The sequence below is a fragment of the Lagopus muta genome, chromosome 24 (genome assembly GCF_023343835.1).
Source record: "Lagopus muta isolate bLagMut1 chromosome 24, bLagMut1 primary, whole genome shotgun sequence".
Classification (NCBI taxonomy): Eukaryota; Metazoa; Chordata; class Aves; order Galliformes; family Phasianidae; genus Lagopus; species Lagopus muta.
Genome location: NC_064456.1, coordinates 1,977,362 through 1,999,421, shown reverse-complemented (window position 1 = coordinate 1,999,421; position 22,060 = coordinate 1,977,362). Strand labels below are relative to the sequence as shown.

At 52.6% G+C, this 22,060-nt stretch overlaps 1 protein-coding gene across 3 annotated transcripts in view; it reads right to left on the bottom strand.

Moving 5' to 3' along the window:
• Positions 1-22,060, bottom strand: part of CNTN2 (contactin 2) — a 24,601-nt gene extending 2,541 nt beyond the window's left edge. The window contains exons 1-22 of one of the 3 annotated variants that reach the window (XM_048926469.1): positions 21,850-22,060; positions 12,974-13,082; positions 9,488-9,632; positions 9,205-9,380; positions 8,742-8,837; positions 8,255-8,464; positions 7,587-7,686; positions 7,181-7,356; positions 6,397-6,533; positions 5,833-5,962; positions 5,023-5,173; positions 4,611-4,738; positions 4,087-4,262; positions 3,850-3,967; positions 3,429-3,587; positions 3,135-3,284; positions 2,390-2,460; positions 1,772-2,006; positions 1,308-1,423; positions 929-1,115; positions 285-397; positions 34-202 (exon numbers count right to left, since the gene is read on the bottom strand). In XM_048926469.1, the coding sequence (XP_048782426.1) occupies positions 34-202; positions 285-397; positions 929-1,115; positions 1,308-1,423; positions 1,772-2,006; positions 2,390-2,460; positions 3,135-3,284; positions 3,429-3,587; positions 3,850-3,967; positions 4,087-4,262; positions 4,611-4,738; positions 5,023-5,173; positions 5,833-5,962; positions 6,397-6,533; positions 7,181-7,356; positions 7,587-7,686; positions 8,255-8,464; positions 8,742-8,837; positions 9,205-9,380; positions 9,488-9,632; positions 12,974-13,028 (2,998 nt within the window). In that variant the 5' untranslated portion in view covers positions 13,029-13,082; positions 21,850-22,060. Of the gene's footprint in view, positions 1-33; positions 203-284; positions 398-928; positions 1,116-1,307; positions 1,424-1,771; positions 2,007-2,389; positions 2,461-3,134; positions 3,285-3,428; positions 3,588-3,849; positions 3,971-4,086; positions 4,263-4,610; positions 4,739-5,022; positions 5,174-5,832; positions 5,963-6,396; positions 6,534-7,180; positions 7,357-7,586; positions 7,687-8,254; positions 8,465-8,741; positions 8,838-9,204; positions 9,381-9,487; positions 9,633-10,455; positions 12,365-12,973; positions 13,083-21,849 lie in introns of those variants that run through there. The other 2 variants (XM_048926468.1, XM_048926471.1) reach the window with 2 other exon arrangements.

The following is a 22,060-nucleotide window of genomic DNA, read 5'->3' as shown; positions in this document are numbered from 1 at the left end:
AGATGAGCATTTGTACCCAGGGTGCAGACATACCACTATTTCGGAGGATGTGGACTTCTGCTGGGATCCCATCCCCCCCAGGCCCCGTCACCCGGATCTGTACGAAGGCATGAGTGAAGTCCTCAGGCACTGGGATGTCGATCCGACTCTTGCTCGCCAGGTACAGCGTGGGAGCAGAGTGGGAATCCTGCCTGTAAAGCATCTGTTGGAAGAAGCAGGTTTGAGTTTACGTTCCCTGTGGTTTCCTTAGTGTAACAGGAGGCTCTCAGCATGCTTGCCTGTACCTTGTACCCTGTAACTGCAGACTCATCTGCCTGTGCCACCACTGGGTCCCACTTGATGGTGACTGTAGACCCAGTCAGAGTCCAGGAGATGTTGCCTGGTGGCCTCCTTGGTGCTAAGAGATAAAAAAGGAGACAGAGATTCAGCGAGCCATGGGCTGGTGCAGGGGCTGTGCTGGTTGCACCCATCTCCTGAGCCTCTCTGATTCATGAACAGAGCTGTGGGACCACCTTGTTGGTTTAATGGAAGGCATCCCAGAGAGCATTACAACGTTTTTGAAGGAGAGAAGGAGGAAAAAACTGTTTTCCCCTGGTGCTATTTGTAACAAATGGCATTCCCCCTTCGAGGCTCAGAGTATTTCTTCATGAAGTGTAGATGTGGCACTTGGGGATGTGGTTGGTGGGCATGGTGGGGATGGGTTGATGGTTGGGCTTGGGGATCTTTGAGGTCTTTCCTAACCTTTACAATTCAATGACTGCATGATTCTATGGTGAGCAGGGCTGATCCTAGGAAACGCAGGGAGCTGTTTTATTGACTATTTGGGATGGCTTTAGGGCACTGAGAGGTGCAAGCTGATTGGCCAGCTGCTCGCTAGGGGTGCACAGGAGGCAGCACCGTGTAATGGAGGCGGTCAGAGCTCACTCACGTGGCTTTATGGTTGTGATGTTGGTGGAGGGGCTGGGGGGCCCAGCTCCAGCACGGTTGTAGGCTCGCACTGAGACGTGGTATTTCGTGTTGGGATTTAGGCCTGTGACGTGAGCCGATGTGACCAACCCTGCTGTTCTCACTCTGTCAGCTGCCTCCTCTTTATCGCCATCCTTCCAGTACCGGATCTGAATAGAAAAGGGTTCAGTAAGGAAAGAAGTATCTGCGAATTTCCATTCAAGAACAGTGTTGGACGCCCCTCGGCACTTGGGACACAGGTTGGTGAGCAAGGTGAGGATGGGTTGGTGGTTGGACTTGGTGATCTTGGAGGTTTTTTACAGCTTGAGTGATTCTCCCTTGTTCCCACGATGGGCTCATACCTCGTAACCCAGCAGCACGCCAGTCATGTCTCCCTGCTCCACTGGCTCCCAGGACACATCCATTTCTGAGGACAGAACAGCTTTGGCTGTAACTCTGAATGGAGCCACTTTTGGTTCTGAAAAAGACGAGAAAAAGGGATAAAATGCTTTTCCAAGCTCTGGGCAGTGCGTTCACTGTACTGAAAGGAGAGGCTCGCCTCAGCACCTTAACTGTGCAGCCTGACAGCTGGTATTGTGTATACAGAGCAAAGAAAGGGGAAGGGATTGAGGGACTTAGCAGGTCAAGGAGACCAACAGCTGCATGCTGTGAGGATCTGTCTGCTCTGTGCTTAGGGAAGCCTCTATCTGTGTAGTGAAGGAGAAAATAAATCCTATGCTCAAATCACTATCGGCTGCCCTTAGAATGGCAAACCTCTCCTATCAGCAAGCTGCCAGACAGTAAGAGCCCCTGCTGTCCCCTTCACCTTCTTCTGCGGAGTACACGATGGCTGTGAGGCTCTCTGGTCCCTCTCCTTTCCTGTTGTATGCTTTGATCTTCACTTCGAAGGGGGTGTAGGGCCCGATGCTCTCATTGCGGTACACGTAATGCAGGGATTCCGCGTGAGGCACGCGGGCAGTGAGCCATTCCTGAGTGCCCTTCTTACGAAATGACAGGATGTAGCCAAAGCCATCTCCGTTCTGGTAGTCCCGCAGTGTTGGCTGTGAGGAAAAAGCCTTGGGTGGAAAAAGCATTTCTGGATGGGGCTTTCAACAAAAGGGTCGCATTGAGTGGTGTGGTTTAGTGGCACGGTGGCAATGGGTTGATGGTTGGAACTGGTGACTTTAGTGACCTTTCCAACCTGAAAGATTCTATGATTTCCTTATGTCTGCCGTGAGCAAAATTGCTCCTGTGGCTGTTCAGATGCCACTGTGGCAGGGAGGTGATATTTAAGGTCCCTTCCAACCTAAGCCCCTCCGTTCAAGAGAGCAAGACTTTGGGACCGCTGCTAAGCAGTGTTTGGCTCCATTGTTGCATTGCAGCACTGATTTGCTGTCCCCTGCCCTCCCACAGCCCTCCTGCCAGTGCTGTGCCACTGACTCACCGTCCAGTTGATGATGAGCTCATTGGGAGCCCCGCCGCCACCGCCGAGCCCAGATGGTGCCACTGTGGGTGCTGCAGACAGTGCAGGTTGGGTTAAAGGAACAGCAGTGGTGAGGATGAGCGCAAAGGCAGGCAGAGGCAGCTGCCTCTCAGCCAGAAGTATTTCAGATATTTGTGAAAATCAGGTGTGGAACACTGGCTGGTCCCTGACACGCTTATTTACCAGCAGCGTTCCTCTGAAGGGATGAGAATCAATCTCAAAAGCAGGAATTTGTAGGAGAGTTTAAATTAGAAAGGAGTTAATATGCACTTGGTGCGTTGAGAGTGTTTCTCCTGCTGATCCTACATCCCTTCTGCTTGCGTGTTCGAGCTGCACGAGATAGAATCAACATTTACAGCTGGGAAATTTATCTTGTGTTTGCACAGTTGTGCTCTCTAATATAATAGGGCTCTTTCACCTTTCTAAGCATTACTACCCAGAACGTATCGTATTTGAAGCTAGGATTTGTAGTGCTTTAATATATTGTTGCTCATGCTGGTGAGGCTGGCTGCCAGTTCTGGTAATTCTTTGTCTTTGATGTGTAAATGGGCAAAAAGGCAGAAAAATTTGCTATGGGTTCACCTCTAGGAGCACTCAAGGAGAAGAACTAATCGCCCAGGCCAGGGCTTGCTGCAAGCCAGCCTTCTCTTTCTGCATGTAGGTGCCTCTGATTCCCCATTCCACCTCTGAGCATGTCTGCACGTACCTGCTTCTTTGGTACGGATTTTGCTGGAGGGTAAACTTGGCTCCCCAACTCCAAGGATGTTGCTCGCTAAGACCCGAAACTCGTAATCCATCCAAGGGATGAGGTTCACCACCTGGGCTGTCTCGGCATTGCCTTCGATGTTTACAGGATCTATATAATCCAATAACACGAGAGGAGAACAAATAGAGCAAATGGTGGACAGCCTGCGAGCAAGACAGAGCAAGAGCTCAGCAGGGAGCTGGTGAGCCCAGGCTGGGACTTCAGGGGCCACACCACAGCCCTGAGGGCACTTACTGGTGCGCATCTGCTTCCATTTGTTGGAGAGCAGTGTCCTGGCCTCGATGCTGTACCTGGCGATGGGGCTGTGGTTGTCGAAGCCACGGCTCCAGCTCAGTTGGACGGTGGTGTCACCGATGTCTCTCACCACCACACCCCCAGGGGGCCCGGGGGGTCCTGGGGTGAAGGAGAGAGGTGGACATGTTATTGAAGTGTCAAGGATTTGGGGGTTTACTGCTCTTTGTGTCCTGCAAGTCGTAAATGAAGATCAAACCTTTCTTTTCTGGAGGCAGGGAAGCCTCACCTTGCATTTTTCTTCTTCTAACGTTCACAACTCCCAGCCAAACGGAATGTGAGATGCCGGGGTGGTTGCACAGCAAGGGCTGAGCCCTCACGAAGAGCCTGCTGGTGCTTCAGGCTCACAAGCAGTGAGGATTACCTCTGACAGTCAGCGTGGCCGACTCCGAAGTGCTGTCCACGACCGTTTGGGCTGTGCACGTGTACCGCCCCGAATGCTTCAGCTGGGCGTTGACGATGGCGAGGTCCCCGACAGCTTCCTTCTGTGCAGGGAGAAAGGACAGCAGGGAAACACGGCTGACCACAACCCACCGTGCAGACAAAGGGGCTGGTGTGGCTTTTCTGCCCTTATTGCTGGTGTGTTCCCCTTGGTACTCACCACGCTGGCTCGCCGGTAGTGCCCCTCCGACCTGTCCAAGTCAATGGGGAAATCATCCAGGGACCAGGTGAAGGTTAGGTCCATGGTTGGATCATGGGATGCGTGGCACTGCAGAGTGAGGTTTTCACCCACGTTGATATCAGCACTGGATGGTGCCAGTGTGATTTTGGTGGCATCTGCAGAGGAAGACGAGGGAGGGCTCTTTGGCGCACAGCAAAATGAACTAACACTTCCTAACTTGTCGTCATCCCTCTCTAGCAGGATTTTAGCTGTTGGCTTCTCGTAAGATGAAGATAAGAGATTAAAGTAGATAGGGAACAGAAATGCTTTTCTCATGGAGCAGACATTGGTGGGTAAGGTTTGGTGGGTCTAGCAGAAGGTTTGCTGATGCACAGGATGAAATGGCCTCAGATTCCCTGAGTACCCTATTGTTTTTTGGGGGTATACAGGGAAGAGAAATGTTCCAGTTCACATCGTGGCCTTCTTAGCCTTGATTGACCCCAAGTCAAGCCAAACATCTCTACCTCGAACAGAGAGGATCCCCGTGCTGTTGGCTTTGCCCATGAAATTCTCAGCAAAGCAGGTATACTTTCCCTCATCAGATTTGCTGATGTTCTGGAGGATCAAGGTGCCATCGGCGGTAATAGTCACCCTGGGAATGAAGAACCATAGTGAGAAAGAAGGTTAAAATGTCTACTCACTCTCTGCACCTACCAAACCATTTCCTGCTCTTGCTGATTTTAGAGAAAAAAGTGAAAAAGGCGGGCCTGCAAGATACAGTCTAAGATTTTTGTCAAAGGAGAAACTAGAGGAATAACAAAGGGTTCGTGTTTAGGGATGTAGCAGCACGCGTGGGTCATCGAGTCTCATCCTCTGGCAAGAAGAAATGTCAATTTTAGCAGTGTTTTTTGGGGCAGAAGCTGGCTGTGCTGCTACCTGCTGCTGTTGATGAGCAGTTCGGTCCCTTTGGTCCAGAGCACAGTGGCTTTTGGTGCTGCTCTCGGTTGGCAAGGGATGATGACCTTCCCACTCCGGGCTGCAGGTATCAGTCGTTTCACTGGGTTTAGTCTAAAATCTGGTGCTAAGGCTATATAGGGGGGGAAAAAAGAGGGTTAGCAAGGCCTGCTGTGTCAGCATTTTAAGTGCCGGGGCGTTAGATACTGCTTTCTTGGATGGCTTGGTAACAAAGCATGGCGATATCTGGTGAGCGGGATGCAGGAGTGGCTCCTCTGCTGCTGGGTGTCCAACCCCTGCCAGGCAGGTGCGAGGTGACACGCGTCGCACTTAGCAATGGCAACATGACCCTAACAAGTGCAAGGTCTTTGAGAGACACAAGAACAGCTGCTTTTGAAAATGTAGAGGATATTCCCTACAGCATCAGCCCAGGTCCAGCCGCTATGTCTGAGCTGGCTGGCTGGGTGCAGAGCTCACTTCTTGGGCTTCTCTCCTCCCAAATAGAGGGAGGGCAATGGAAGGGAGTCGTGCTGCTGCTGTCTGTCCTGTACACTTTCTGTAGCTAAACAGATGTCCTTGTGCTCTTTCAGCATTGCTGAACTTACACCAGATTCAAATTTTAGAGGCTTGTAGAGCGTCGTGCTGAACCAGCAGCTATATTTCAATGGTGAGTGAAGCAGTTTTGTCTGCTCTGATCTTACTCTGAGATTGCAAATGTGGTATATCAGGAAGGAGATCTGAAATGCTTCAGTGTCCCATTGAAACCCAGAGCGCTGGGAAATGAGAAATTACCTTGCACTGTTAATTCAGCACTTGCATATACTGTGCCATGCTTGTTCTCAGCCACACACTGATACATGCCAGAGTCCTCCAGGACTAGCTTGGAAAATCTCAGCTCTCCACCGCTCACTTCGATGCGGTTCTGTGCAAACAAGAGGATGAACCCATTAGATGAGAAGAACAGAAATGGAACTCCAAGCCTTGTCTGTTCAGGGCTGAGTTTCCTTGCAGGTTAAAGCCAGCCTGGTTTTCTGGGGGAGAAAGCACAGGCCATTTCCGCTGCATCCAGCCACCACCCCACGTGGCTACGCTCTGTTTGCTGAAACTGCTGAGAGCCTGAGCGGCAACTTGCAGCTCATACAAAGGCAGGAACAAGGTGATCCTTATCTGCCCTGACAACTGGCTCCGAGTTCCTGCAGTTGCATGAATCAATGGCTGCGATGGCAGTGACGGGAGAAGGACCTCGCTGGAGGTAAGGACCGCGACGTTGCTTTGCAGCCTCATGGGGGCACATGGAAGAGGAAGGCGGGTGATAAACAGGGGCTGAGATGGATGCAGTGAGGCAGTGAGTGCTACCTGGGAGGCCAGGGGTTGCCCATCCCGCAGCCACCGCACCGCTGGCCGGGGTTTGCCGGATGCCACGCAGCTCCAGCGCAGGTCAGACCCAATGTCAGCTTCCGTGTCCGTGATCACATCCAGCCAGTCCGGCTGAGCTGCAAAGGAGCAAGAGAGGTGGCAGAGCCAAGAGGATCAGATGAGAGGTTTGTCGTGCCAGGCAGGCAGAAGGATGCTCGTTGTGTCATCTCTGCTGGCAGATTTATTTATCACAGCGTGTTTCACCATAGTAACAGCCTTTGCCTTTTGTGCAGTGATGCAGGACTGGGTCCTCTCTGACTGCTGCTCTGCACGTGGACTGCACAAAATCATGGCATAAACCAGATCTGGAGAAGAATATTGTTATTTCTGTTTCTAAGAAGAAACGCAGTCACATCTGACCTTCAGAGAAGATTGAATTCAGGATGGGAGAACTGGGCTAAGTTTGCAGCTTGACTAGATCTGATTAATAGCTCCAAGCATTAACCCTTGTGAAAGGACCCTGGCTCGGAGGAGGATTTGATGGAGAGACAAATCTGATTTTTTTTTTTCTTTCTTTCTTTCTCTATGCTCCCATTTGTGGTTACCTCATTTTTGCTAGAATTATTGTAGGGTAAGTGAGGAGGTCTCTCTGTCCTTGCCACGGCCTAAATATATCCACGAAGGAAAGATCAGCAATCTGTGCTGCCTTTGTAATAGGTTGGACTGGGGGGGATGTCTGGCTGGGGCGCCTCACCATGGAAAGGCACACGTGGAGCTGCCTTACCGTGAATGATGATGCGGCCCTGGTAGGTGTCTCTCCCTTTGATGTTTTCAGCCTCGCACTCGTAAGTGCCTTCATCCTCAAAGTCAACATTTTGGATGTGCAGGAGGGGCTCGCTGGAGATCCACTTGGAGGTCTGCGAGCCATCTAGCTTCCTCCACTTTATTCGAGGAACAGGGCTATGTAAAAGTAAATCTTTTTAGCCATGGGGTTTTACACAGCAGATACACCCAGCATGGCACAACCCAGCCCCAATTCAATCCAATCCCATCGCAGCTGGGCCTTGGCCAGCAGGACATATCGGCTTTGCTCCTCCACTCCTCCCACTATTCCCCCTCCTGTGTTCAGCAGATCCATTGCTGGGTCTGCGATTTGCTCCCCACCCCGAGCAACGCGGTGCTGCACTCACTTCCCAAAGGCGAAACACTCCAGAGTCACCATCTGCCCGGTCAGAGCGTAGGTGTCTGCAGGGAACCTGGCTTTTATGCTGGGCGCATACTGCCTGGCGTCTGTTAAGAGGAAAGCACTGGTGAGGAGTTCCGGATGACTTTAAAATTGCACATGTGAGGTCTTAAAGTGCAAAGATACCTGTGAGGTTCCGCTTCTCTGCAAAACCTTCACGAGTTTGGAGAATTTATAGCTGGGCAGAGGCTACGTTTCATTTTCCTTTTAAAAGAGCTCTGAGCAGGGTCTCTATAAACCTCTCCTTTACAACACCTACGGACTATTTCTCCCTGATTCCCTACTAGCTTCGCTCCCATCTCCCTGCCGAATCAATATCTTCAGCTGCATCTCCCAAGGTCACCAAAGGTAGTTTCGGGGGATATGAGCCTCTCCTGGTGCCATTTTTATTTTACAATCAGACAGAGAAACCCCACTGATGGCAGCGCTACCAGCGAAGCATGAAGACAGGGCTGCTTCCCCCAGGCTCCGGCCAATTAATGCTTTCATCAACTCTTAAGCTCCCTTGAGAGGCCGCTGGGTAATTTGTGCAGGTGCTGGAGCCTTCAGGAGCCCGTGTGCTTTGTTAATTTTGCATTTTCCCCAGTCCCTTTATGATAATTGAAGAGCACCGACCCTCGGCTGCCAGGCTGAGCTGGGAGAACTTGCTGAAAACGCTCTTGGTGATGAAGTCGATGTGGCTGGTGGCAAAGCACGAGTAGTTGCCGAGGTCGGAAGCCTCTGTCTTGGCAATGTAGAGGTTTCCTGTGCTCTGAGAGACGAAACGCCTCCCGTCGGCTGGGATGAAGTTGGGAAACTCGTTCAGAAGCCATCGGTAGGACAAGCCTGTGGGGAGCAGGAGAAGGAATGAACCGCGCAGATTGCTGGCGGCCTCAGCTGGGATTTAAGCAAGCGGGTCGTTTTCTGGACCTGTCAAAGCTTAAATTGTTCCTCGGATGGCACTTATTTTCTCCACGTGCAAAGTTATGCCTCTGCTTTGGTGCTTTTCAGAGTGAATTCATACCAGGTTTGCTCCCCTGGCATTCCCACAGAAAATCAAGAAGTGATGCGTGTGGCTGAGCATTGCCTCCACCTCCTGCTGCTGGGGGATGGGAACCCTTACCTGGGTAATGGGGAGGGGGGCTGCAGGTGAACATCACTCCCCAGCCTTCAGCGATCTTCACGGGTTCTCGTTCTTCTGCAGAGAATTCCTGCAAAACTAAAGACACGCAGTGAAACTCGCCCATGAGCAGCTGGAGGAGCTGCTGTGGCAATCTGCCCCTCCGTGGGGTGGTTTTCCATGGAATCATAGAATCACCAAGGTTGGAAAAGACCTACGAGATCGTCCAGTCCAACCTGTCACCAATCATTTCCAGTGGCTTTGCAGAGAGATACAGAAATATCTGACCCTGTATCTGAGCACTGACAATGCTGTGCATCGAACTGCTGCTGCACCAACACGCCAGTGGGATTCCTGCACTGCGTCCACAACTTCTCCCCTAGTTTCTGTTTATTTATGAGGCTAGAGGGCTTGGTTTACTGTGGCTGCATTTTGTTTGCTTTATGCAGACCAAGAAAAGACTTACAGCCAAAGCGGAGTGATGCTTCCCTGCTGACCACTGTGCCACGGGCATTGGTTGCCACGCACTGGTAGGAGCCTGCATCCTTGGCTTTCACTGGGTTGCTTATCACCAGGTCGCCAGCAACCAACCTATACCGGGAATCCGGCCCCATCTTCAGCTCTGTGCCGTTCATCTTCCACCTGCCAAGAAGTGGGAAGGGAGAATATGTATTGAGGCTGTGTGCTCTCGTAGATGGTGCCACATAGACCCACGTTCTGGCGTCCCATTCTCGTGGTGTTTGGCTCACCTGTACGTTGCAGGGGGATTGGCTCTGGCTCGGCACATCAGTGTCACTTTCTCTTCTGCTGAGCCTTCAGGGAACAGGGTGTGTGCAGGCTGCTCCTCAAACACCGGCCCGTAGCTCCTTGTGCCACTCTGTGCTTGGCACCAGACTGCAAGAGTGGGGAAAACCTGCTTAGCAAAATGTGGCATTTTCTAAAAATTCTTCTTTTTTTTTTTGGTTTTGTAGGGTGTCCCTGGCGGTGACAGAGCTATATCTGGAATAAAACGAGGAGCAATGTGAGAATAGCAGCCCATCTGTCGCCCAGCCCCAAGCAGGGCTGCGGGCAGATTGTGTGCATTCCCTGCTGAGCATCTCGCACCGACTCTGCTGTGCCACAGGAGCAGACGTGCTTGGAGATGGGCACGCGAAGGAGCCCTGGCACAACCTCTTGTGAAGCACAGATGGGGTGGGAGCTGGGAATGTCGGGGTGCTCTCAGCATCCTGGAAGTGAGGACATGCTTCTGTCTCTGAACCGACGCTGCTGCTTTGTTCTTCCAATGTCCTATTGAGGACAAAGATGGAGAGCACAGCCTGGGTGTTCACAGCTAGATCTCAGCTCTGCACTGACCTCCTGCACACACCTGGCTGCTCCCTCCGTCCCTGCAGCTGCAGCATCCTCAGCTCTCTCTTTGAGTCACGCCTGCTGCTTGCAGCTGGGTGCAAACCAACGCTGCAGACACTAGAAATTGCAATGCAAATAGGCAAGAACAAAGCAGAAAGCTGCCTGGAAACCTCTAACCCAAAAGCAGACAGCAGGGTAATCACTGCCAGCACACATCCCTGGCACCTGGAGCCATGCCCCTTAGCAGGAATGGGACACGAGGCAGCATCCCCTTCTCTGCAGTGATAAGCGAGGAGATGCCTAGCTGCCCCCAGCATCCTTCCATGCTTTGTAATTGAATTAATAACCGTCTTAAAACCTCCATGCCAACCTGCAATCTGCTTCCTTCCCTGCAGAACGCAGCATGGTCACCGGTTAAATGAAGTGACTCCTGTAAGTGTGATGTTTTATGCAAGAGTAACTTCCAGCAGGGATCGGATCTCCGGGCCGAGGGAAAGCAGCTCTTCACCTGCAGCTCCCGGGGTTCCCCTCGTGTTCACGGCATGTGGAGACCAGGGTGAAATGAGAGAGGGGCTGCACTAATTGTCTCTGCGGGCTCGGAGCAGCTGTTTGCTCCCCATGTCTGCTCCTCACATCCAGGCTCTGCCCAATTAGCTGGGGCTCTGCTCTGTGCCTGTCCCTGATGCTCTGGAGCGAGAGAAGCAGTTTTGCAAAGGTCTTATTGCCTCCAGATCTGTGGAAGTGCTTTATGTCTCCCTTCTGGGATAGTTATATTCACCAAGGAGAAGATTCTCTCTGCTAGAAATCGCCTCCATTGGTTCTGCTTCTGCTGTGCGGCTCTCAGCTGGAAATAGCTCCTTGCTGGCCAGCACTTAACATAATCACGAGTTAATGGAGAATTAAGAAGGACGTGGTGTATTCGTTGTGTTCTGAGCGACGGCAGTCAATGGATTAAGGATGAACAGATTTGCATTCAGAGGTTAATAGGTAGCACATGGTAAATAACTTCTGATTATTTAACAAATGCTGAATTAGTCTGTCCCATACATGCCTGTTCTCATGGGAGCTCTTTCCCAATGAGGTTTGGCCAATCATCCCTCCCATCCCACCTGGAGCCCAGCATCCTCCTCTGTCCCTTTTTCTCTGCCAAGGTTATGGGCTCCCACTGTCAGGCATCGATTTTCTCATATGCAATCAATGCCAGAAGTTCAGACAGATTTTATGTACAGTTCCAAGGTGTCCGGTTGGTGTTGGAGGTGAAATCCTGCATCTCGCTCATTAGGCGAAACGGCCGTTAGATTAAAGCGATAATTGAACTGTTACGAGTTCTGATGGCGGTTAGAGCTGAGAACGGAGATCAAAGCAGAACAGCAGATCTGAGCACCTCTGAGAGCGATCATCTCAGCTGTTGCTGTCACCACAGAACTCTCCTTCTTAATGTTACCACTGCAAGACCTTCCCAGGGCTCTGTCATTCGGGCAGTGGGGAGAAGGCAAACACAAAATAACATCTTTGAGCCTGCAAGCTGCGTGTGCACGAGGCAGAGGGATCCCTTCAGAGCTCAGCATGCCATATGCAGCCCTACTTCTGCGCTGAAACCCGGCTAGGAGCAGAAATTAGTCTCGATGTGCTGCTGTGTCTGGCTGGAACAACATTCGTTTTGAAGAAAAATCAGTCTTAACACCAAAATAAATAGGGAAAGGTGGAAATGGGAAATGGGAACATTAAGATACGGAGAAATAGCTGCAGAAATGTTTGAACATTTCGGCGCTCCGAGAGTGATTTGTGCTGATGTCTGGGAGAGAAAAATACTGTATAATGAAATACAGCAGCAAGGCCGTAATCTTTGAGTGTAAAAACCATCCCAGACCTTAGACCAGAAATTGCAGGAATAGAACTCAAAGAGTGGTTCTTATTGCCAGCACCTGGAACGTGCTGGTAGGCAGAGGTGGAAAGCCCCGATGTCCAGGGGCTGTGCTGAGCCACACTCCAGATTTGGAGAGCAAGGAAATCATGGATGTCTCAGCTGAACGTTTGCCAAGATGTATTGCAGGTGATGAGTGCATCAGCAGCATCCCGTCCCTGAGCACCGGCAGCGCATCGTCAACTCCGGAGCCGCAGCCTGAGCCTGGCACGTGAGCAATTAATTGGTTTCATAGGAACGCAATCAAAGTGGTCATTTCTCACGTCCTTGGGAACTCGCTGCTTGGTGATATGTCAGAGGGAGGGGTGATGTTACCAACCCAAACTCCAGACCTGGAGCCGTCGGGTCCATCTTCACCCCTCCCCAGAGCGTTTCCTTCAGCCTTATCTGGAGCTGCCATCATTTGGTCCCTGCTCCTGGCTCATATTTCCAGTGAGGGCTTCTCTCTGTCCCAGATGGCTTCTGAGATCCATTGCATCAGCAGCCAGAGGTCAGGAGAAAATAACCCTCGTAGGGTTTGGTATTGACTCATTTGTTATGGGCTCATCTTGGATGGGAATGAGTTGGACGAACTCAGCTGGTTAATGGGAGAGCCCAGCATCGTCCTGGGGCCTCTACCAGATTTGGGTCAGAGTGATTTCCAAACAGGCTAATTGCCTCCCAATCTAGGGCAGCCACCCCTCCCCTCTTCCTCTCCTGGGACCCACAGAACACTAAAAGGTAATTAGATATTTATAAGGCGGCCAAGCAGCCTCTTCTTGGGATGATGAATTAGCTTGAAGACATCGTCTAATTCTCAACTGCCTGATATGAAACATCTCCCTGCTGAAAAGGGACCCTCAGTGTGTAGCCTGACACTCCCTGAGATCCAGCAGTGATCCCCAATGGATGGCAAATGGGGGAATCTTTGCAGCTGGGGCATAGCAGAAAGGCATCCATTCCAAGAACAGCTTCAGGCTCTTACCCACACAGATGATGACGGCCAGGGAGGTGCAGATGAATCCAGCGGTGCCTCCCATCCTGTGCTCCAGATTTTATGGCCGTGGCTCTATGGCTGAGTGGGGACAGCGGCCCTGCAAGAGAAGCACTGCACTTACCTGCTGCTCCACGAGGCACCAGGGCAGCTCATGTCCCTGTGAGCACCAGGAGGTGTCTGTGGGAACAGCCAGTGAGAAATATGCAGAGATCTGAAGGAGCTCTTCTCTTTTCCCCTTTTCCCTTTTCCCTTTTCCCTTTTCTCTTTCTCCTTTTCTCCTTTCCCTTCCCCTTCCCCTTCCCTTTCCCCTTCCCCTTCCCCTTCCCCTTCTCCTTCTCCTTCTCCTTCTCCTTCTCCTTCTCCTTCTCCTTCCCCTTTCCCCTTTCTCCTTTCCCCTTTCCCCTTTCCCCTTTCCCCTTTCCCTTTCCCCTTTCTTTTTTCCTTTCCCATCCTCCCATTTCTCCATCCATTCTTCCCTTTTTCCCTTACTCTTCTCCTCATTTTCCATCTCCCTCTCCTCCCCATACCACCAACTCTTCTTCTTCCCTCCTCCGAAAACAGCTCTCTCCTAACAGGCAGTGGCTGTGTGTGGGCATCCTACTGCTCAGCTCCAACCCCTTTGCCCTGGAGATATCCAAGGAGGACGCCCAATTTTGTTTTCCTTCCCCCTCTTCGTTAACGACGACTTGGGAAACAACGCATCCCACACACTGAAGGCTCTGCCAAGCCCTGCAGCCCCCCCAGCCCCAGCTGGTCCCTCACTCCCTGCCCATCTGGCTGCCCCAGTGAACACCGGCTCCATTCCATGCACCGCAGCCCCCGGTGCATTGCAGCTCGGAATGCACAGCGCCTGCTCATTAAGTGCCGCCGTTATCGTGCACCTGAGCAAACAGGGATCGTCCTGTGTGTGCTTCAAGTCCCATCTCTGGGGAATCTGGGGCTGGGAAAGCCACCTGCCCTCTGCATCCTCACCCGAAACAGAACGTTTTCCTACTCCAAAGGGAAGAAACCACATCCCAGGTCCTTGTGTTCACCTTGGTGGGCTCAGGGGCTTGGATGCCAGCCTCCCCACACGGCACTGAGAGCAGAGCCCAGCCTGACTCTCAGGTTAAACGCTCCTACGGCAGAGGGGTAAATAATATGGCAGAGGTGGGGGAGGAGGACCTGCCCTAAAGCAGTGATGCTCACAGGGTGACAGAGACGGACAGTATGAGGACAGAACAGAGATGGGCATGAGGTCCTGTCCCTCAGGCTGTCTCATGCCGTGTGCTCCATCCAGCAGCTCCGGGGTGAGTCAGGCCGATGAAGTCACTCGATGTCAATCATCATCGTGCCCCAAACAGTGTCCTGAACCCACGGCCTTCCAGCAAACACTGCCTCATTGTTCACCCGCTGCCTGCTTCTCCCTCATGTGTCTCATGCTTCCAGCGTAAGCACTTTAGGACAAGGAGCAGCTTTTTGCTCGGCCTGTTTTTGAACGCAGCTCTGTGTTGGAGTAGGAGCAGAGCACATCTCGCATCTGTGGGTGCGTCACCCCAAAGCAGCTCAGAGATCACAGGGAGGGAGTGCAGGTTGCCCTGCTGCCCAGCCCCTTCCGTTCCTTCCCCACGGCTCAGCAAAGCTGTTACTTGCAAAAATTAAGCTAGTTTGAATTATTCAATTAGTTATCAATTCATTATTTATTATGTAAACCACAGCTTTGATCCCCAGCTCTGCAGCTGGCTCTGCAGCTCGCCTCTTTCATCCCAGACCCCACTCTGCTCTCATTTTGGATGCACACATCATTTTCTTTCCTTGCTTCCTAGCACCCACTGCTCCTGTGTCTCCTAAGTCCCTCCCCATGGCTGTGCTGGGACACCAGGACAGGGCTCCTAAAGAGGTGACAGGAAGAGCTGCTCCATTTGTTCTCTAGAACCCAACTTCAGCACGGTCTGAAATCCTCTACAGAAACGGGGAAAGTGCTACCAGGGGAACTTCCAGGCATGGCCCACATGTAAGAGAATAACAGAGTAATTCCTACATGCACTGAAGTTGGATTTGTTCACTGTTAAGGACTGGACCACATCACCCTCTCCCATGCTGCTTGGCATGCTCCTCGTTGTTGTATTACTTAAGAGATGGGATCCAGTGATGCTGAAAGCACACTTGGGGGCTGTGCTGCTCCCCCAGTGCCCTGCACCACGGATCATCCCCAGGCAGTGCCCTGAGCTGTGTTTTCTGCACCTGACTCCGAACTTCTCCCAGGCACAGCCACGCACTGTGCATCCGATCTGCTGGTCGTGCCCTTCATTAGGAGAGAGCCCTCGGGGAGCTGTTCTTTCCCCTCTTCATGGGGTATTTTGACAGTCACTCGAGAGCCTTCTGTTGTACTGAAAGGGGATCTGTCATCCCCGCTAATGGATGCTGTCATTAATACCTCCAGCAGCACGGGCACACTTGGAGACACGCACATGGGTTGCATTAGCGCTGTGTAGGAGCCCCTGGGAGCAGAGAGAGGTCCATTGTCACCAAGACAGAGTTCTTGGAAAAGAGCTATGGAAAGATTTGGGATCCTCCTCAGCCTCGGGGACAGGAGCTGCTGCCTCATCCCAGGACAGCAGCACTGGGAGGTGATGGCCCCAGGAGGGCTGAAGAGCAGTGGGAGGACAAGGAATGGATGGTGGGCTCCGAATCCAGGCAGCTGTGGCACAGGGCAGGGGACCAATGGCACCATGCTGGCCCTGCCATCTCCCAGCTCATGGTGGGACTTGGGCAGCAGGGAGAGCTGTCATAGCCAGCACACCCTATCATAGATCAGTGACTGTGATTCAGTCCTTCGGGGTTAGTTATGAGACAAGCAATTGGGTTTCTGCTGCAACATCCTCCACTGAAGGAGAGCTGCTGAGGGTGGATGACACAGTGTGCCCTGTGCCGTGTGTTCCTTTCATTAAGGAGCATTTCTGAGGCTGGAACACGCACACATCTGATCTTTGGCAGATTTTTCTTGCAAATCTGCTCAATGTCAGGTACGTTTTGTCCACTTCCAGAACAGCATGTCTCAGTGAGTTGAAAGAGATTTTATAGTAATGTGTCTGTCCTTTTGCAGAGCTGTCTGCACTCAGGAGAGATGCAAACTCTCAATTCTGCCCTTCCTGAGCTTCTTTGAGTTGGGAATCCGCCGGTGGCCCCAGGATCTACAGCAGCAGTGGGGCAACCAAAACCCTGACACCCCCTAAAAGCAACACTGAGCATTGAAACCACTGTGATCCAACGGCCAACACACACCCAGAGGGGTTCAGCTCTCCCTGGGCTCATCAATCACCCCATGCAGAGCCTTGAATCATTCCTGCACCTCCAGGACTCCCTGCTCCCACCTGCTCTGTGCTGCAGAGGGGTGCTGGGATGTTCTTTGCCTCCTGGCTCCATCCTGCCCTGCCCTCCTCATAGAGATGCACAGTGGGCGCATCTCCACACTGGGCTCCATGCCTGGGCTGTGGGGAGCAGATGGTGCCCACAGCACCCTGCAGGGCACCGAGCTGCAACCTGCAGAGCAGGGACTGTTCAATGCCCAATGTTGTTACTGCTCAATGGGCTGCAGTGTAAGCACAAAAGGCAAAGCTTTGGGGCTGGGGTGAAGGTTGCGTTTGTAGGCAGCAGGTGGAGCAGATTGAGGCATTTGGGTGCTTTGAGTCTGGACTCAGTCAGGGCTCTGCACCAGCACTGCAGGCAGGGAGGTGAGGGAAACAGCTCTGGGCATGGCTGCAGCGACCAGCAGCACAGCATGGGGGGAGAGGGGTGATGGGGGGCACAGGAACTCAGCACTAGGATGGGAGCAGAGCCACCACACAAAAGAGTAGGAGACTCTTCAGGCCAAAGGCCCCCAAAGCCTCCAGGTCAGCCCCATGCCCCAGGTGTGAGCAATTGCAATCAGCCCTCATTAGTTAAATTGCCTGCAGGGCTGAGCTCTGCCCTCGTGGTTCAGTGCAGAGAATGGAGAACGTGCTGGAAGGAGGTAAGAGGGGAAAGATGATCAAGTAATCGTTGGAGGGGGGCATTTGGGCTCCTGAGGGAGGAGATGGGGGGCTGTAGCATGGTAGGGCTCTGGTGGGAATAGGGGGTGTGGGGGATTTTTAGTTGTTTGCTGCTGAGCTGGGATGTGCTGTGAGTTGTTGTGCTGTGCTCCTAACCCCTGCCATGGCCTCTGTGTCCCTGCCCTTATGCTTTTGGAAATAAAGTTAAGCAATAAAATCCTAACCTAGAGTAATGCACCAAGCAAACCAGCTTTGCTTGCAGCTGAGGGAAGAGTTGATCGTGTTTGCTGGATCCCCAGAGGGTGGCACTTCCAAAACTTGGGGGTGAGTTTTGGTTTTGTTCCTGTTTCTTTTTGCTCCGTGGGAGCTGCGCTTCCCACCTGGTGCAGCAATGCTGCACGTCTCTGAGCAGTGCACTCTGAACTCATCTACATCTGGAGTAATTCTGAATCACCATATCCATGGAAACTAATGTGCTTTCCCTGACACGAGCATCCGGATAGATGCTGCTCCCCTTGCAGAGCAGGAAAGCCCAAACCCGTATTTTTGGGTGATGCTGTAGGATTTGGGCTGTGAAATGGGAGGAGGAAAGAACCTCAGGTGTGAGTGATGGTGCCTAAAGCAATATGTGTGGTGAATGTGTTCCTCACTTGGGATGGGTGCACTCACCCTGCACCTGCCCTTGGGTTGTGCCTTATTTATCATGGATTGATTTAATTGTGCCAGAAGTGGGTTGGTGAGGGTTGTGCTGCCTCAGTGTCCCATCCAGCTCCTGCTCACACTGGGCAGCTTTATTAATTCCACCAGCAGAGGCTCATGGAGCCCTGTGCAAGGAGCAGGCAGGGCTTGTTGATGCGCACCCAGCAGGATGGCTGCATTAAGGCGCCATGCTCAAGCTGTCTCTGTTGTCTCTGTGTCTTTTAAGTGCTTTTTTTCCCCCTAATAATTGGACAACACATTAATGTACATCACAGGTCGTGGCACTTCACTGTGAGAGGGGCTCAGTGGGAGTTCTCTTTTAGTTCTCTTTTAGTCAGCAAGATCTCCCCAGCCAAGCAAACCCTGGTGCTGGTGCACAGCCTGTCAGGTCTTTGTGCAGAGGACAAAGCATGGATCTGCTTTGGGTCGGGAGGAGTTGATTGAGAGCAGTGTGTGTGAGATGGAGTTGTTGGTGTGTGATATAACCTTGATTATAATAAAGCAGATGATGTTGTGGAGCAGAGCAGCCCCCTGTAAAGCTCCCTGTACCGGCTTCAGACAAAAGCCAGGATTGTGGAGGAGGGAATCAGGTAGGATTTCCCCATAAGCTGGATGCAAGCGTGGTGCTCAGCCCATGTTGTCAGCACGCAGCTCTCCCTGAAGGCTGTTTCAATCAATAGCTGGAGTCAGTGGCAGCTGGAAGAATGCTCAAAGTCTTTGAGAACAAGGCCATGAGTGCCTCCAGCTTAGCATGCAGGTGTTGGAGAGATGTCTGCCTGAAATCCTCGTTAACACCCCTGATTACATCTGCTCAAGATCAAAATATCTGGTGCTGCTGACAGACAACCCCATGTAAATTCAGTATTGCAAACCACTGAGCATCACCTGCAGCGCTGTCTGGGAAAAGCAGGATGCTGCACTGGGGTTGCATTGAAGGAGAAGCTGAAAGATGCTAAAAGCTGGGTGTTGGTGCAGGTGGGAGAGGTGAGGTGTGCGTGCTGCGATTGCCTGCCCAAAAGACATCATCTCCAAAACAGATTCTCCTCTCCCATCACAGTGTGCCCGTGGGGAACCTCAGCCTCTCAAACTCTCCTACTTTCTGCAGTCGGTGCTGCTCTCAGTGGCGCAGCCCTTTGATGTGTCACAGGTATAAATAGCTCCTACCTGCCACCGTGTCTGTCTGCCTGCTCCTACATCACTGGGGCTCCTACAGAGGCTATAGCAAAGCAAAGCAAGCACAGGGCTTGGGAAACCTGCCCCAGGGAGGGGAGTGGCATGGGGAAGCCTTGACCTCAATCATCCATCAGCCAGTGTGCCTCAATAGGTAGGAAGCTGTCAGCTCAGGGGACCCTGCACAGCCTCACGCTCCCGTCCCCATGGAGCTCCTTGGCCCTGTGATGAGGATGCAGAGATAAAATCCTCTCCCTTCTCCCAGGAGAAGCTTGGGATATCCCTCGTAATGACTGTGCATTCACTTTGCTCCTTTGAAGGCATCATCCTTCTGTTCAACCTGCTCATCTGTCTGCTAAAAGCGTTTAACATTCCACCTTCAGCCAGTGCCAGGCTGCTCTCTGCCTTGTGAAAACAAGCTGGAACCTGTGCACAACACAGATCCCACTTCTCCTGTTCTGTAGCTCTGCTGTGGGGTTGCCAGCTCTTCCAGCTGTGTGGTAACTGCTGCACACAGTGATTGAGCTCCGTGCTGCTGGTGGGAGTATCTCTCATGCCCACCAATGCCACTGGGCATCTCCAGTGGTGTTGTGTTGAACATCCCTCTGGTGAATGCTGGACCCTACAGCTGTGGTGAATGGGCTAAGGATGTGCCATGGGGGAGTAGGAAGGGAATGCATTTTGGGTTCAAAGAAGCACTTTCTGTATCGTTTGGGATCTGATGGTTTCCTTGACTGTAGTCCTTGTTTACAGCTCTCCAAGTGCCTGAAGACATCAAGGGGGGGTGGTAACCAAAAAGGAGTTAGATTTGGTTCCCTAATCTAGAAAGAGCTGGATAGAGCTTGTTAGAATAAGTTTCTGCTTTTTCCCTTCCGTCAGCATTGTTTGACACTCAAAGGACTCTTGAAGGAATCCTCTCTCATCTCTTCCCATGTGTCTGTGCTTTAATGCCATCTCTGACAGCCCCTGAAGAAATGTTGGGTTTCTTGCATGGCGCGCTGGTCTATAGGGCAGGCTGCAAGGGCAGGAGGGACAGATGTGCCTCCAGCTGTGTGGGGAGATGACAGCAGTGCTGTGCCACGCCTGAGCCCATGAGATGGAACAAAACCATCCTTGTTCCAAGCAGGCTGAGCAGCCAGCATGGTGATTCTCATGCATATCCTAAAGATGGGGATGCACTTTGGGCACACTCTTTGCAAACCTAACAAATGGCATGGACTTGGGGGTCTGCTAAAGAGGGGAAGGAGTGTATCCATCCCTCATCCAGGCTCGGTGATCTTTCATGGCCAGTTTGAGGCTGAGCAGCCAGGCTATGGGCTGTGCACGTGGGCTCTGCATGCTACGTTCTGTGCTCGCGTGTTGGAAATGCCTCCCTACAGCCCCGCTGTGCTGCTGCTGCTGCTGTGATTCGCGTGCGATGCGTCTGCAGAGGCACAGCCTGTTAAACGCTCTGCGCATCCATTCTGAGCGACAAAAGTCGTGGTTACTCAGTTGGATCATAATTGATTGGGTGCTGGAAAGGAGCGTTATGGTTCCTTTGTCTCAACGCATCGTCACTGCGCTCCGTGGGCTGAACGTAAACCCAGCACCTTCCCTTAGCTGCAGACCCTTCTCACCTGTCCGTACCAAGTATGCTTATTTCTAGGAAGTTTGGGAGCTGTGTTGGCTCAGCAAAGCAGCTTTTGGTGTTGTGGGTGCGTTCAGATCCCAAGAGCAGAACCAACTACTGCTTTCCTCACTGCCCCAAACAGCACGGTCCCACCCAGCACTGTGGTTTCCCCTTGCCCTGCAGACCCCAAGCTGTCCTGGAGGGTGGGAGGTGTATTTCTGGCTATGTTGAGAGGTCAGAGAAGACTGTTTTTGCGTGGAGTGCTGCCAAATACTCAGCACTGAGAGGTTTATCTATACATGCATACCTGCCCCTAAACCTTGTGCCTCTGCTTTGTGCCCTGAGATGCTTGAGGGCATGCATAGGGGAGGCAGAGCTGCACTGGGCTCTGGCCAAAACCTCCAGGAACACTCGGGTTGTACCCAGCTCTCAGGCTGCTGCCTCCCACCCTCAAAGCAACTGGTGTTCCTTCGGAGGGATGGCAATCTCATGAATGCCCCCAGCCCGGTTGAAACAATAATGCTGGGGCTGCGGGAGCAGTGAGAGCATTGGAGGAGCGGGTGGGTGAGATGCAGAAGGGAGGAGAGCTCAGGAAGTTTACAGTGAGGGAGAGGAGCTCCACAGAGCAGCCCAGCGCTGCCAGCTGCTCCCCACCCAGGCACCCAGAAAGAGCAAAGCCAAGCACAGGGCTCTGTCTGTTATATTGCATCAAGAACCCCCACCCCGCACATCCACACCTTCCTGTTGCAAAACGCTGACCAGTCTCCAACGCAGCAATACCCCCCGAGCAGCCCTCCCACCCTGCCCAGAGCAACTGAGAGTTGGGAGGGAGGTGGGGGTCACAGGGCACTGCTCTCCTTCTCCCTTTTTGAGGGGGAACCTGGGTTCTGCCCTCCCGAGCCGGGGGTGCTGAGCAGCGCCGTGCAGCCGGATCTCGGCAGCCTCCACCCCTCCACGTTCGGGCTTTGCAAAGTGCCGCCAGCCAGGATGCAAAGCCGAGGCGTAACCGTAGCAATTAGCAACAAATAAGTTCCGACTTGATCCCTAAGAGCCCTTTCTGCTTACGGCCGTGCCCATCCCCTGCCACAAGTGACACCGCTGTGCCCCCATTCCTCCCAACTCCATTCCCAGCAGAGCTGAGTTGTGCCCGCAGAACCATCGCCCCAAGCAGTGCACAAACCCACGCCGTGCCCTTGCGTCCCCGACCCCGCAGGATTCGGCTGCTTCTCCCTATAAAGGAGAGTTGCCTGTGCTGGAAACGGTGCTCCGAAATCTGCAGCCTCATCTTTTTTTTTTCTTTTTTTTTTTCCTTCTTTTTTTTTTCCTCCCTCCCCCCCTCCGTTACGGTGCGGGAAGGAGAGAGAGCAGGCGCTTACCTGGGATGGGGTCGGGGGCTGAGCATGAGGCGGGGGAGTGCGGGGCCGCGGAGCTCCTGCCGCGGTGCTGAGCCCGACTGATGCCTGCCCGAGTGGGGATGTGTGTGCCCAGAGCCACTGCAGCATCTCTGCATTAGGATGTGCTCCTCCCTCTCCTCCCTCTTTGCGTGCGCGCTCCCTCGCTCGCTGCCAACCACCACGCCGGTCCCTG